Raw genomic sequence first — 15,839 nt, forward strand, 5'->3', positions numbered from 1 at the left:
GGGCACGGTGGGTCGTTGGACTCTGAAGGCCTGAAAGCGTCACAGCTGCATTTTCGTAAATTGCACCAGAACAAACTACTGTTTTCTTGGCGATTCAGTTCGGCTGAAGCCGTTTTAAGGCTTATTGTCTTGCTGATGTTTCGGTTAACCAGCAACATTTAAAAAATCAAACATTAAATTATGCCCAATTTTCGGGTTGAACTTTCGTCATATCTAAAATCGACGCCTCTGAGCTCAATTCAGCGCTGTGCCGTACTAGTATTGGTACTTTAGTGGATTGTCATTATCTATTACTGTCATGTGCCGATTAAAACGTTACTTAAAATTAAATTAAATTATGGCGTTTTACGTGCCAAAACCACGATGTGATTGTGAGGCACGCCGTAGTGGGGGACTCCGTAATAATTTGGACCACCTGGGGTACTTTAACGTGCACCTAAATCTATGTACACGGGTGTTTTCGCATTTCGCCTCCAACGAAAATGCGGCCGCCGTAGCCACAACACCATAGCCACTAAGCAATGACGGCGGGTTATAATAATAATAATAATAATAATAATAATAATAATAATAATAATAATAATAATAATAATAATAATAATAATAATAATAATAATAATAATAATGGAGATCAACATTTTGGTGGTTCTATGCGCTTGAAATATAACTTGCACTGAAAGGAACTATCCCTTTACACTGTTCGTTAAATAGTATGGAAGGCCCGACGAGCGATGAGTTTTTTTTTGTGCGCTTCAGTGAGACTATTACCTCCTGGAGAACATGATAATTCTGATTTCGTAAAAGTTACCATTTTTCAGGCATCTGTTCACGCACGTCACACTGCATCACTATACTGCATGTTGCTAATAAATGCGCTAAATGGCAATTTTATTATTCTATTGTGGAGCCCTTTAAAGCTCATTTTAAAAATAATAAAGCACAGTCTAATATCGGGCTTAGAGATCTTAGCTTCAAAGAAGGAATTTAAGTTCTTTCTTTTACGTTTGCTTCCTTTTGCAGATACGACTGAAGTGGACGCTATCTCTATCCCGGATCTGGTATCAGTGCCTGGTAAGTGTGCGCATCATTGAATAATTTTTGTTTGGTGCAGTCATCTAATCGCTTAAAGTTTTTCGCAAAAATCCTTGGCTCAACAAATGCCTGAGCCTGTTATGAAGTAAGCTGTTCCAAGAAAAACGTTTGACGGTACATAAAACCGAGCCTCGCAAACATCCATCAGAGTATCAGATTTTTATGTTTATAATTGCAGGCGTACGCATTTGGAGAGATGTTTAATACAGAAAGTAGACCCACAATCAGTGACGGTACGGAGACTGGGATCACTGGAGATGTGGCTTCGGGCGTTTTGATGTGTCCTTTTCTTTTTGTTCCCCTATTCAATAAATCGCTTCACAGCCTTTTTATTGGCCAGAAACTTTGACGACGCCCGGTATTTAAAATAAATGCAAGGTTGCCTTTACTACGCTGGCTCTTGACAATCGCCCATGAATAACACGTCGCTGCGTTGCCCAATAAAAACACTCTGAAATCGCCCAGGAAACGGAAGACCTTGATTGCGGAAATAACTTTAGCGGGTACGAAAGGCTGCCATAAAGCATAGACAGCATCAACTAAATCATAAAACGCCAGGAGCTATCGTTTAAGCAAGCATGATAACTTAGTTCCACAGCTTGAAAATGGAAAATAAATATCGTAAACTAGCTACGCAACAGCTTTAACCATTCTCCTCAACACTTCATACCTTACACTTCATAAAAGGACTGGTATTGCGTAATATAATTCGACATATCTCCACAATTATGCCAAAAGATGAGAAAGGACGCACAGAAAAGAAAAAAAAAGTGTTGAAACGAAGAAAATACCTCCGTATGCCAATGAGGCTGAATTAAATCGTAACCGTTCGTACCAAGTCCAGAATGCAAATAAATGGTCAGCGCCTATACTCGCAAAAAGCGCTTACGATAGAATTGTTCATCAGGGAAAATTCTAGCCAATCTACATGTTCGACATATCATTACCGAAGGCGGTCAATCAATAGCAGCGACCACTTCCGGAAGAAGCTGTTTGTGAATTCGGCCCAAGATCTTCAGTGATAAAGTTTGTCAACCCACACACTCAACGTTGAAGCTACAATAATAAGGGTGACTAACATTTAAGTGCGGTTCAAATACGCACAACACTACCGCAGTGTTGACTTAGAATGTGACGCTGTAACGCGTCCAGTGTTACTATTTTAGACATTTTGTCGCTAGATTTTGCGACCTTCGAAGCGAGGAAAGTTACTTTGAAAAGGGCTTTCTATGACGTACGTTATTACTCATAAACTATACATATAAGCAGTAGTGCACCCAATATCTCTGCCAGGGAGGGGGGGGGGGTGAATTTTTGTAGTGGGGGGGGGGAGGCGAGGGGAAGCAAGCACTTTGCATAATATGTAATTTCCTTGCTTTAGCCAGAGAAATCCAGCAGCACATAAAATACCTAATACTTATAATAATAATGACACCAAGGATTATGACGATGTTTATTTCTTCAGTGTTTTATTCACGTTATTTAAGAGTGAATGAAAAAATATAAGGCAATGATAGAATGTTTTTGTTAATCAGGAAAATTCGACCTCAAGCCACCTCCTGAATTGTAATGACAATGTGAACAGAGCACTGAAGATACACGCTGGACTGGCGGGGCTGGACGCGTGGGGGAGGGGGGGGGCGTAGTTAACTCGACCTCAGGGGGGGTTACAACACCCGAAACCCCCGCCACCCCCCATCGGTGCGCCACTGCATTAGGGGTGGTCGATTATTATTTTATTCGATTACCCATTAGTTGTTCATCGCTTTAGCCTTTAATCGATTAATCGCTTTCGATGCAGGGTTTTTCATCGATTAATCCATTAATCGAAATTTTTACCGGGCACTTTCAAGAAGGCTGAAACGCAGTTATCTACTTTTGTAGGGCCCTATCTTAATATTTGAGAGGTGGGACCAAGTTTGAAACACAAGTGTATAAACGTTTGATAAAGTAATCTTTACCTTGTTAAAGACTGACTATAGTTGGCACTATTGGCTTTTGACAAGATAAACAATATATGTTATAAAATGGCACTTAGTCCAGAATGAAAAAATTCGTCGGCCCTACCACTCCGTGGAGATGGATAACCAGCGAAGCTGAAGCGTGCTGCCCCGGTATTTATCATTGGGTTAATTCCTAGCGTTCACCCGCCGCGGTAGCTCAGTCAGCTAAGGCGTTGCGCTGCTGAGCACGAGATAGCGGGTTCGAATCCCGGCCGCGGCGGCCGCATTTCGATGGAGGCGAAAACGCAAAACGCCGGTGTGCTTGCGTTCTGGTGCACGTTAAAGAACCCCAGGTGGTCAAAATTAATCCGGAGCTCTCCACTACGGCGTGCCTCATAATCAGAACTGGTTTTGGCACGTTAAACCCTACAAAGAAGAAGGGTTCATTGAAGTATTTCTCAATTATGAGGTTACACACACGTCCGGCTGCGACAGAGAGAACGTCACTGACGGTATGCCCGCAGTTCGCTGTTGTAGCTTGCGTTCAATGTCTCGAGTTTGCTCGGCGGCGTGGTTAGCAGCACTCGCCCGCCACTGCAGCTTGCGAATCTTCGAAATCAAATTGCTTCAAAAATTAGCAGTGGCTTGGCTTAGCTCGGCTACGCCAGGATATACGTAGCATAAGCTAAGTCGTCCACATCGTTCAGAACCGGTAGACCTGTGGCATGGGCGGGTAACGATACCCATTGGTAACGCTAAAGAGTGGAATCTTCTGCTTAACGAGAAAGTTCTTGCACGTTGTACAAACCCGCGCCACGGTGTCACCCAACTCAGGCGGCGCCGCTAAACTCAACGTTTCACGCATGGCACTACTTACCGGCGTCAAGTCTGTCATGTGCCACAGTCTTTCACACACGTCGCACACATATCCAAACGAATTGTTTACGAAGTCCGTCTCGAAGGTCCGAGTCGCACTGGCGCTTTCGCTAAGTTTCACCGTATAGTCAGTCAATCGGCGAGCCTTGACGTCATCGACGGCGTCTTGTTGTTACTGCTGCTGAGATGGTCGGGCACGGTGCCTCCGGTGTCCCCGCAGCACGTTTAGCCTTCTTCTGTTCATTCTTCCTACGCTCAACCGCTAATTGCCACGCAACTACTTCGGGATTCGATGAGTTAAGCTTCTCCGCTCTTCTGCGCCGCTGAGCAGAAATTTGCTCTCCTTCTCCATGGCTATACCACACTGGAAAACGCCCAGCGCAAACGCCGGGCAAACGCCCGGCGCGCCAGCTGTGCGCCGTGTGACGTCACTTCTCCTCGCGCATGCGCAGCACGGCCCTCCTGGAGCCACGCGAAACTGCTCAACCTCGTCCAGTGCAGCCCACGCTACAAAATTAAATCTGTCCGTCACGCAAGACAATGAATGGCTTATACCCCCTTAAGCAATGGCTCACAGTACCCTAAACGCGGCCTCCCCATTACGGCGAGAGAAGAGAAGCGAAATTCTACGCTGGGATGATTAGCGGCTACGCAGCCAGCTATGGAAGTAGACGAGGACGACGAACGCGGGAGCAGTGGCACGAGTGCATGCCGAGCACGAGCGCAACCCGAGGGGAGCCAACGAGCCAGCTGCGGAAGAAGGTGACGGCACTCGAGCGAATGCTGATGATCATAGTTTTGTGTACACAGGCGATTTCGCATAGCCATATACGATTTCGCCTATAGTAGGATACAACTTTAAAAACAGCAGTTGGCAAAAAAGGCAGACGGACCGCGCGGGGTTGTGCTACTCCGCCAGCCAATCACAGAAGTCAACCAAATCGTCGTCATGCGACGTTTTCAAAATGGCGTCATAATTGATACGACCGTAATTGTTGTACTGGTAGTTTCTACTATAATAGTTGAGTGAAAACGTATAAAATTACGCGTTCATAATTTTAATTTCGTGGTCACCGCCTTATATAGGTAACAGGGAAATTTTGAAGTACGAACTATTTGCAGCCTCGCGGAGGAACAGTGGCTGACGGGACTTCACTGCGGACTTAAGTTGTATCCGACCATAGACATATAAAGCTTCGCTTTATTAAGGTACATTGCACTAGTGAATCTCAGTAGAGTACAGGTAAACAAGAATTAAGAAAAAATGCCAAAAGTGAAAGGTGAAGTTCAACTGAAACATGCAAGAAATTGCAATGTACACAGGGGAAAAGAAAGTCAGTGGTTTGGGATTTTAAACCACAGAATCTTTTCTACAGAGCGAAGGAATGTCAATTGGTTGGCATGTTTGGGTGAAACCGACACCTACTTTGAATGGCATACAACCAGCATGCGAGAATATAGAACTCCATCGCTATGTCAAATACATTGTCTAAGCCGGCGCGCATGCTGTGAAATACTTTTAGTGGACTGGGAGTGGCACTACGATCAACGACTGGGTTGCTATAGTGTGCCTTGAATTTCGAGGGCCTTTCAAGCCTCCGGCTCCGCGCGGCGTGGTGGCGTGTGCGGTGGGAGGCGGGGGGGGGGGGGGAGAGAGGGGAAGCGCTCAGCTTGGCATGACTGTATACTCGGAAAGACATTCGACAGTCGCTCTACCCCAGCCGCAGAGACACTGCTCGTGGGCCGCCATTCCAATACGATTTCAAAATTCTCGTGCCACTCCTGTCAAACTCTCAAAAACGATTAATCGAACCGGCCTAATCGATTAAGTCGATTAAATGAAAGGTAGATATCGATGAAGATTAATCGTTTTGCGGGATACTTTTAATCGTATAATCAATGAATCGTTCATCGATATTACCAACCCTACACTGCATGTAAGCCTGCCAGCTTGCCTGTTCAGCGCGTGGGCTCTGCGACGATGATGAACCAACAGTTGTCTTCACATCGAAGGTATTCACATCGTGGTTGTGCTTCAAAGTGCGGTAGCTTCACATCGTGCTCACAAAATTCATGCAGTTTTTACTTTTAAAAAGCGAATTTGAATGAATTTAACGCACCAGGTTCTCTAGTGTCAATAAATCAGTTTCGATGCGGGACGTTCGCAATCGTCACCGCACATACACTTGCAAAAGCTAATTTCATTAAAGTGTACGGTAAGATATCAAACGCAGCATGTGCTTCATCAGAAAAATCGATGGCCTACACATCGGAGCGGCTGGGCTGGTTCGCACGAATGAGAACGCGCTGCTTCCACTTCTCACGACTTTCGTACTAATGAATAATTATTGTATGAAACTTTCGGGCGGATCAAGACGCGGAAGCGCATTATTTGACCAACATAAAGGTCAAACAATTGCCATCACCGTGTTACAAACATAAGACGTACAAGCATACCAGCACCAAGAACTACAAAATTTGCGGGGATAATGATGTCCAAGTGACTAAATATTAGGGCTAAAAGAATCAGGTTATCCGCGTTTTTTTTTCTTCAGTCGACCGTACAGTCTGAAGGTAAAAGCAATATTTCAGCACGACTCACCTGTTATGTGCATATGGTATATTAAATGGCCTGTACACTCTGCCGGTAAATGAACTGTTTATACTTCATCTGCACGGATACTGGACATGCGTGAAACGCATCGGTGGATGATTTGCACAATGATAGATTACCTTATAGTGTTACAAAATGCATACATTATTTCAACTTCCCTCGATAGTTTTACAAACAATTTTATTGATAATTATTCAAAATTTACCCACTTGCATATATCTGGGTTTACGGCAACACTGCCATCTATATCTATCAATATTCCATCTACATATTGGCAACACTGCCAATATGTCATCTGTTGCGCGCGGCTCCAGCACCTGGGCTAATGCAACCCATAACGATTCAGAAGTCATCCCACCGTACGCGTTCGAAATTAAGCGATGGTTCGGCGACTCCGTACAACGCAGGACATCAGGTCCCGTATTTAGAATGCGTTGCATTCCAAATGCTCTTTGCCAGCGCCCGGCCACCGTCAATAATACTCCCAGCGCCAGTAACGGGTGGAGTTTTCTCTTGCAAACAATTATAGCGTGAACATTTTTTTTTTGTAATTATGGGCCAACGAGTGCTGTGGCAAATCTCTGTGTTGACGCAGTGCCTTCAAACCCCGTGTGCCACCTGCCCAAGGTAGTCGGAATGTGCCTCGCCTACATGCCTCGCTACTACTACAACAACGTCACCAGGCAGTGCGAGCGGTTCGTCTACGGAGGATGCCAAGGCAACGAGAACAACTTCCTGACTTTCGAACAGTGCAACCGCACTTGCAGTAAGTCAGTGGCATGATACTCTTGCGTGCCGTATAGGGAAAAATATGTAATGAACAGGCAAGTACAGAAAACTTATATGTTTACGACAGCAAATTATTTTGGACGGAAACTACAGATTATTTCACTCTAGAGATTTTTTTTTCTTTTTCGTTGAGGCTGAAAAACAGAATTGTTCCTTGATTTTAGCAGAATTGGTCTCTATAGACCAGAATTTCCAGCCCCTGTAGCCAGTCGCGATGTTTTTGCTATGGTGAAGATGATGGTGACATGACTGCGAGGACAGCGCGGGCTGCAGCGGGCCACAAGGTGTTTGCGGTTGTCAGTCGCCTGTGGTGGCTGGTTCCGAAAGTGCTGTAACCGCCTTGCCTTCTCTTAATGCTGGCATGTCTTCCTTAATGCGATCACAGCATGTACCATGCAGATAACTTAGCGAGAGCACCCTGCTGCACGCCCTGCTTGAAGGAAGCTGCAGCGTCGTCTGCTTCTCAGCAATTGCAACGTCGTGCAGTTGGCGAAGCTTTTTTCTGCGAGATCTGCGTGACTGCTACATTTTTTTAGGAGCTTGGGGCACTTTATTACAGATACCAGACGACGCCTCGTACGCTATACTTTTTTTTTATTCTCTTTGAAGACGAGTATCACATTTGTGCCGTGCGCTACCGCCATACATTGTCCAGAATTTTTAACCGGCATTGTCATCGAGCGCGGCGTCTGCTCTTAGCTTACAACGATCGATGTGAGTGCTTTACATTTATTTTTATGTTTTGTACACTCATGCAGTCACAGGGAAAGCTATAGCTCCTGCGTGCTGACGTAAGACTCTGACACGAAGCAAGTATGAGCAGCATTTAACACTGACAAGGGAAACGGTCAGCCACATAATCAATTAGCGGGCCAGTGCAGTGTGCACGAAATTGAAGACTTAGGTTTCACACCGTGTGATCAGCCAGTTATAGGCGCTTTATTACTTTTTTCCTCGCAGTCAATAGCGAACACAATGATTTGTGTATCCATGTACGACATCACCAAAGGGCAGCACCAGCTTTGTTAGGAACGACTGAACATGCTCTTTGACTGTTAGGAATAACTGAACAGCATCGCACAATTATAGCCCCTCAAGCATACACGCATTGCACGAACGAGAGAAGAAAAAGATCAAGTGAGGCATTGACGCTTGCGCAGCCCGGTTTCTGTGCACGCCAGTTAAATGCTGCATCCTCTTTACGCGGTCTCGGGTAATCGAATGCGGCTCATTCATGTGCATAAAAAACATAGGACATGAAAACCGTCTAGTTCCGTGCAGTGTTGTTTATCTGCCGTAACAGGCAATCGCTGCGCAAGTAACAAAGTCGACACACGCCCCCGAACGCTTTCGGCTTACCTTTCATTCGTCTCCAAAACGAAGTTTTAGCCAACGGCAAGGTAAATATGTCGTACGGTGCCCCGTTTTTACACTCTGAAATATACCTAACTGTCACTGACTCGTTGTATTCAACAGTTCAAGTTCTATTGCCTAAGCAGTTCGCTCCAGGCTGATTCGCGCATTGTTTCACTCCATTGTTAATTGGATCATGTTCATGCTTCATTGTTAGCCCATTCTTAATTATTCCTGCCACATGCCACATTGTGCACATGAATTGTAATAATGTAGCCTTAAACATCCTGATGTCAAAACGAGAGCCACGCAATGTACGGTCCCACAATTCATTATGGTTCACATACAAATATCCTTTGAATTTCCTAATGTCCATCCAAGAGTAATTTGTTATCTATGGTTGCGTTTGTTTCTTCTCACACTAATGTCTAAATGAAAATGTCCATACGCACGAATGAAGGGTTCATTTTCTTATGCGCCTATAGTAGCCTCAATGGAACACACCATAGAAGGACATAGCGTATATATATATATATATATATATATATATATGCTTTATTCAAGGGTGCATGCTCTGAAGCCTACGTAACAGAAAGATAACAGGAAGAGAAGCCGAGAGAAAGGAAGAACGCGGTGACAAAGCAGCGGATCCATGATTAGCCATCGCAGCTGCATGACTCCAGTTTCTGTGACAATTCGCAATGCTGTACTCAGCTGTACTCTGCGCATCATAAGGTGCGCAACGAACAACTAGCCCAATTTCTCGCTCTGCCTAATGAAGGGTTTTTTGCTTTGTTCTCCTCATATTGAACTGCGCAGTGTTTGTATGAAACAAACTTTTTTTCTTCTTTTTTTTCAGCGCCCTTCAACCTAGCTTCTGGCATTGACGTGAACTTTGTGTCGGAACCGGGTACGTATAAATTGCCTACTGGGAAGTTATTTGACGCACACCGTGAGGGTAACAGTGTAAAAGAAGTTTAAAAACAAAGGTCGCTTCGGGGCTTGTATAACGAATTATAACGATGCGGCATGTCTTCCGAATTTCTGCGTGTAACGCAGAAATTCGGAAGACATGCCGCATCGTCTCCCGCCATATGAACATGCGGAATAGGCATACCAGACTCCCGTGGGCCTACCGTAATCCCCATTTCGCCATCAATCGGCACGGCAGAGCCCACAGACAAGAACGCATAGTGCTTATACTCCACGCATGCGCTGAAATGTGCCATTGCGCTACAAGCCCCTTTGCTGTCTATAATAAGTGTCCTTGGCATGTTATACCGTGTGTGATAAGCAAAAAAAGTTGTAAGGGAGTATAAACAAAATATTCCTTTTTTTACAGGGTAAAACATGAATATATGTTGCGGATGTAAACCAACATCCACTCACCTAACTTTCAATACTGCTGCTGGTGATTCCTTAACGCTTCTTTATTTCGCGCAGCTTTCAAAGCGCAATTCGAGCGGAGTTCCTGGACTTCTTAACAAGCACTTCCAAAATTCAAATGATGAAATATCTCCATTCATATCTCATGCTAAAATAGACCAACCATCAGTACACTCGCGTAAAATACGAACGCACAATACATAACACCCAAGTACACTGTTGTGCATAATGGGTAGTCTTACAATTGAAAACATGCATTTACTAAAACAACCATGAAGTGATAATAACTACGTGGTCTTTCACATCTGCGAGTGTAGAGAGAGAGAGAGTGAGAGAGAGACAAAAGAAAGGGTAGGGAGGTTAACCAGATGGGAAGATCCGGTTTGCTACAGTCACAGAGAAGGTGCTGAAGAGTCTCCTCGCTACCACAGTCATCACACGAGGCGTCGTCGGCCCATCCGATTCGGAATGCAAAATACTTATTAAAGGCCACTCCTAGCCATATTCGACAAAGCAGGGTAGCTTCGCGACGGCAGAGTCCAGCTGGGATGCAAAGGCGTAGAGAGGAGTGCAAGTTGTGCAGCCCCGGTTGCTTTGCAAACTTCCTGCGTTTCAGAGGGAGAACTCTGCGAGTCTATGTGTGAAATTGGGGGGGGGGGGCGCAATAGACAACATTATGGCGTTCGGTGCTCTTGTGCTGAGCAGGACTTCACTTTGTAATCACATTACAGTTGACTTTCAGCGACACGCATCTCACGGGAACCTAAACCGGCATAATTTTGGCAACAATATGGAGCAATATAGATGGGTATTTTTCAACTTCCACAAAGCTCCAAGTGTTGTTCCACTTTGTAAGTTATTGACTTATAACAAAGAGCGATGGAACGAAAAATATTAAGCCTAAAGTTAAGAGACAAGAAGAGAGCGGTGTGGATCAGAGCACAAACGGGGATAGTCGATATTCTAGTTGACATTAGGCGGCAGAAATGGAGCGGGGCAGACCATGTAATGCGTAAGACAAATAACCGGTGGACCATTATAGTTACAGAATGGATACCACGAGAAGGGAAGCGCAGTCGAGGACGGCAGAAAACTAGGTAGGGTGAAGAACTTAGGAAATTTGCCGGCGCAATTAGAATCAGCTAGCGCAAGACAGGGGTAATCGGAGACCACAGGGAGAGGTCTTCATCCTGCAGTGGACATAAAAAAGGCTCAAGATGACGATGAACTTGTAACAATCCGGTATTCAGCAAAACATCCGTAGGTATATAAGTGATCGAGCACTTTACTTCCAATTTATCTGTTGTCATCTTGTGAAGTTCTGCAATGAATAATCTCATTCACACCCAACTATTCGAAGATTATTATAGGTAAGATGAAACGGGAGCAAAATTTCACGACATCGTGAGTTGGACAAAGAATGGATGTGCCCACATACTTAGCGAACGTAAGTTGTAAGTGTGCGCCTACACGATTTTCAGCTGTCTTTGACTTGTGCGTATGTGTACATATTGTGATATTCATGACGAATGCTTAACTATTAGCACGTTTTGCCATGGCTTTTTTTTTACTTTTCAAGGGATACCAACACTGATTCGTGGCAATGATCTATCAAAGTACAATACCCAAAAAGTTTACGGACCGTGGGATCTCAGTAAACGCTAAATATCCAAGCAGCATTTAGAAGTAGCCAGTAAAACCGTACATCACAACGTTGTTCGCATATACCAGTAGAGGCTGGAAATAGGAATACAAGGCAACGTTTTGAGGCTGGGGAGATATTTAGCTTTTTGTCAGATCCCTTGGCCCGTAAAATTTTTTGGTCGATAGCTGAATGCAATGAAAACACAACGTTCAGTCGTAAGTAATGTACCTTCCTATGCGTTCCGAATTCTACTGCATCGGAGCGCGTGGAACAAATTATGACCTGGAAGAAATATCCTTATCGGAGACACATGATTTACCGCTTGAATTCATATCACTTCTTAAATAACTCGAACCTATTAACAATTCAAGGAGCCTACATTATCTGTCAACGCAGTTGTGTATTTCCCTTTAGTACCCCGTTAAGTTCAAGCAGAGTGTGTAAATGTGAATGATATGCAACGAATTTGTTCTGCTTCCAACATGGCACGCGCAGAGCCCACGAACCCCGTGTGCTACAAGCCGAAGAAGGTCGGACCCTGCCTGGCCTACATTCCTCGCTACTTCTACAACGCGACGACCAAGTACTGCGAGCGCTTCATCTACGGCGGCTGCCAAGGAAACGGCAACAACTTCCCAGAACTAGAGATGTGCCTGAAGACCTGCAGTAAGTGCAACGCGAGGCCTCGTTCTGTTCACATGAATTGGCATACTTCTACGAAACAATTGATCCCATGACACCTGCGGATGCAGTGAAATTCTCTGTGAGATTTATTCGTGATTGGGTGTGCTGCCTTTGTAGGGGCATGTGTTTAATTACAAGGAACAGCAGCTTCCTCCTTCGATCACGTCAGATGAACAGAATACTGTTGATATTGAAAAAAAACTTCATTTCCGGACACTGATATAAATCGACATCATCGCCAGGAGCTTTAAAGGTGCTGCTGTTTCATTCTCTGCAAGATACTAAGTTGCGTGGCAAACTGTGAATGTCGTTAGGTGCTTCGCAGTGTATGATCACATAGTTTCTTTGTTCCATTTACTTTTTCTTTTTTCCTCTTACTTTTATATCACATTTCTCCTTCTCCAGTGCGTGATAACCAGCCTGAGGTTAACGCTGTTCAACATCTCCGCTTTTCTTTGTTTAATTCCATGCGAAGGAATGGGTAACGCAAGCGCCGGTTTAAAAATCAGAAGGGCCGCAATAATTCAAATCCCAATGGACCCTGCACTTCCTTGGCAGCTATCTCCTCCTTCGTACGGCGCTGAAAGTACCACCACCCACAACAAAAATGAGAACAAGAGACAAAGAAAGCTGCTTGCTATACCATCTTCCTTTTCGAATTTTCTTACAATGGATAGGGAGTAAAACGGTAATCTTAATTGCAGGCGGGCGTCTCAGTACATCATTTGGCCCGAATGCTTTGGTACTTGTGTCAAATGACAAAAGGACAGTTCACACAAATGTGCGTCTCCTCAAGCCACCATTACTGAGTTAGATGAGCAATTAACACGCTACGAACTGAAATTATTATTTTCCGCAAATTTGCATTATACGAAAGTGTCCCTCGAAATAAAAAAACTAAAATTAAACACTTTCGACAACGATGTGGTGTCTTCATCAGCGTCTGCCCTGAAGTCTCTTTCACTCGCATTGAAGGCACAAGCATGCCGTTAAATTAACGACTTAAAACGCTGTTGATAAGTATTAACATATCAATTATGCGCCGATGTGAGCAAAGGAGAACGTATCAAACTGTTTAGATACAGCAGTTTCTCAGTCATGAGGAGTGCATTAATGCGTAAGTGGTGAAGGGAAGAAAACTTTCAGAAGAAAAAGTTAGATGAGCTATTCTGAAAGTATTGGGAGCGCGGCATTCCGACTGATCACTTTTATTTAATTTCAAATGCAAATTTGCGATGAAGCAAATACAGCTGCCGCAGTGCGATAATTCTGTATTTCTGCCTGAGCTGGTAATCACTACACAGGCTCACGAAGACAACTCCCCTCTCATAATTTTACAATATGTTTTCTTCCTTGAAGAGCTATTCGCTTCATATTTTTTTTACTCTGCTGTCATTTCCATTTACTAGAGGGCCCTTGGTCACTACAGCCTAAGGGCTCTTACACAGCACTGACACATATTGCATTACCTGTGGCTTTTCAGAGGTCGGATACGAGGACGTCACGGAGAGGCTCATGCAGTTGGCAACTCGTAAGTGAAAAGCGAACATTTTCTAATTCAAGGAAATAGTTGTTCGCGTCGTGAAACTCCTCAATTTTCTGAAGGCTGCGTATATGCGGATAAGAAAAGCACACATCTTCTAGAAGTATATGTTGTCATTAGTACTCGTGCCCTGTGATCACTTCGTCCGTTTGTGCAACTAATGAAGAGGCAAGAATTATTTCAGCAGAACCGTTAAGAAGGCCATGGTGGCCCAACGGAAAAAAATGTACTCCACTGATAATTATTTATTGTCGTCAAAATGGCCTGTTACATTGGACTTTCTTAAATAGATAAAAAAGGAGCAAGAGGCGTGTGAAGTAACAACATTGTACATAAAACAGCGTTGATTTCTTAGTCACTTTTTACTAACGGCAATCGACTTCGAACGGTTGGCACATATATCCCTCTGGCTATATAATCCACAACTAATACAGATAGTAACAAAATTGCGGCAATCGGCTGCTTTGTGGCGCATGTATTCTTTTGACAGAGACAACCTTAGTCAGAGTACAGAGTGCAATGTCTCACCACATGACGCAGTGCGAAACAAATCACGAAATTAACGCTAAGTCCATGATAGCAGCGCCCCGTAAACAAGGACACATAAAGAGAAAGACGACACAAGTAATGCCTTACAGCCGCAGCTTTATTGAAAGGGAAACTCGACATATATAGTATAAAAAGCAACTGCAAAATAAAAAGAAAAGCTCAGTGTCACAGCAGTTCGGGACCGCTAAATGGAAGAATACTAAGACAAGTTACAGCAGTCAGAGAATGTAACCTCCTCCTCTGTCACAGCGATAGCGAGCTAGCTAACGCATATTCCTTTCCGCTTAAGGAAATGCAGAATGCTTCAATAATTTCACGCGCACGTTGGTCCTGGAGACATTGGATAACGGCGGTGCTGGAAAAAGCCGGCACGCACCCACAGTCACGACAGTGACTGGGAAGATCAGTGCACCATTCTCGGTGTTCTCCTGTTCATGTAATTAAGGTCCTGTCTGCCTTATGTCTATCCCCATCTCGTCCGATTCGCCCATCGCTTTTGTAAATGCCGTTTTCATTTTCGATATGCTCTCAGCGCTCAAGAACCACACGTGCTACCTGCCGAAGGATAGTGGACCTTGCTTCGGCTACTTCCCCCGCTACTACTACAACACCACGACGAACTCCTGCGAACAGTTCATCTACGGAGGATGCAGGGGCAACCCCAACAACTTCGACACGCTCGAGAAATGCCAGAGCAAATGCACCAGTAAGTACATCCAAAAAGAAAGTTGCCAATGATTAAAAAACAAGCGCGTACGACTCGTATACTCAAAATCTTTGTGCTGGAAAATCTTCGCTCACTCTGACTTGCCGAAGAGGCGCACGTCGTATAGTGATTCAGGTGACCTGACGCGTGATAATAGTTACCTAATAGACCACTCTTGGCCGAACAAAAGTACCTGAATTTTCTTTATGATTATTGTTGTTCATTTGTAATGAGTGAAGAATTCGAGCATATAGGAATATAAGCTGGATGCTCGCTATCAGAGTTAAGTTCAGTCTAAATGCAGAATTGTGGGAAACGGAAAGGCGGAACTGAACATTTTTTTTGCAATAGAAGATACACGAAATTGTCCAAATTCCCCACACATTTAGTTTTAACCAAACAAGATGCCAGACGTTGCCCTAGAAGTACAAATAAAGCAGGGGCTACTACGGCGTGCCTCATAATCAGAACTGGTTTTGGCACGTAAAACCCCAGAAAGAAGAAGAAGACAGCTCTTATTGCCACCTTCGCTTCCTCATTACGACCTAGCCAAGCTTGCTGCGAATGTTCGAAACTTTCGAATTTAGAATCGATATTCTGCTATTCGACTCGGTCTTCGATCCAAATAGTCGCTATTCGTAAATACGCATGTTTTCCGA

At 44.2% G+C, this 15,839-nt stretch overlaps 1 protein-coding gene across 1 annotated transcript in view; it reads left to right on the plus strand.

Moving 5' to 3' along the window:
• Nucleotides 1-15,839, plus strand: part of LOC119459028 (papilin) — a 51,026-nt gene that overhangs the window by 20,346 nt on the left and 14,841 nt on the right. Inside the window, exons 8-13 of the mRNA XM_049671556.1 lie at nt 1,021-1,071; nt 7,121-7,291; nt 9,527-9,577; nt 12,194-12,364; nt 13,866-13,913; nt 15,007-15,180. Of these exons, the coding sequence (XP_049527513.1) occupies nt 1,021-1,071; nt 7,121-7,291; nt 9,527-9,577; nt 12,194-12,364; nt 13,866-13,913; nt 15,007-15,180 (666 nt within the window). The remainder of the gene's footprint in view (nt 1-1,020; nt 1,072-7,120; nt 7,292-9,526; nt 9,578-12,193; nt 12,365-13,865; nt 13,914-15,006; nt 15,181-15,839) is intronic.

Source organism: Dermacentor silvarum, chromosome 7 (assembly GCF_013339745.2).
Source record: "Dermacentor silvarum isolate Dsil-2018 chromosome 7, BIME_Dsil_1.4, whole genome shotgun sequence".
Taxonomy (NCBI): domain Eukaryota; kingdom Metazoa; phylum Arthropoda; class Arachnida; order Ixodida; family Ixodidae; genus Dermacentor; species Dermacentor silvarum.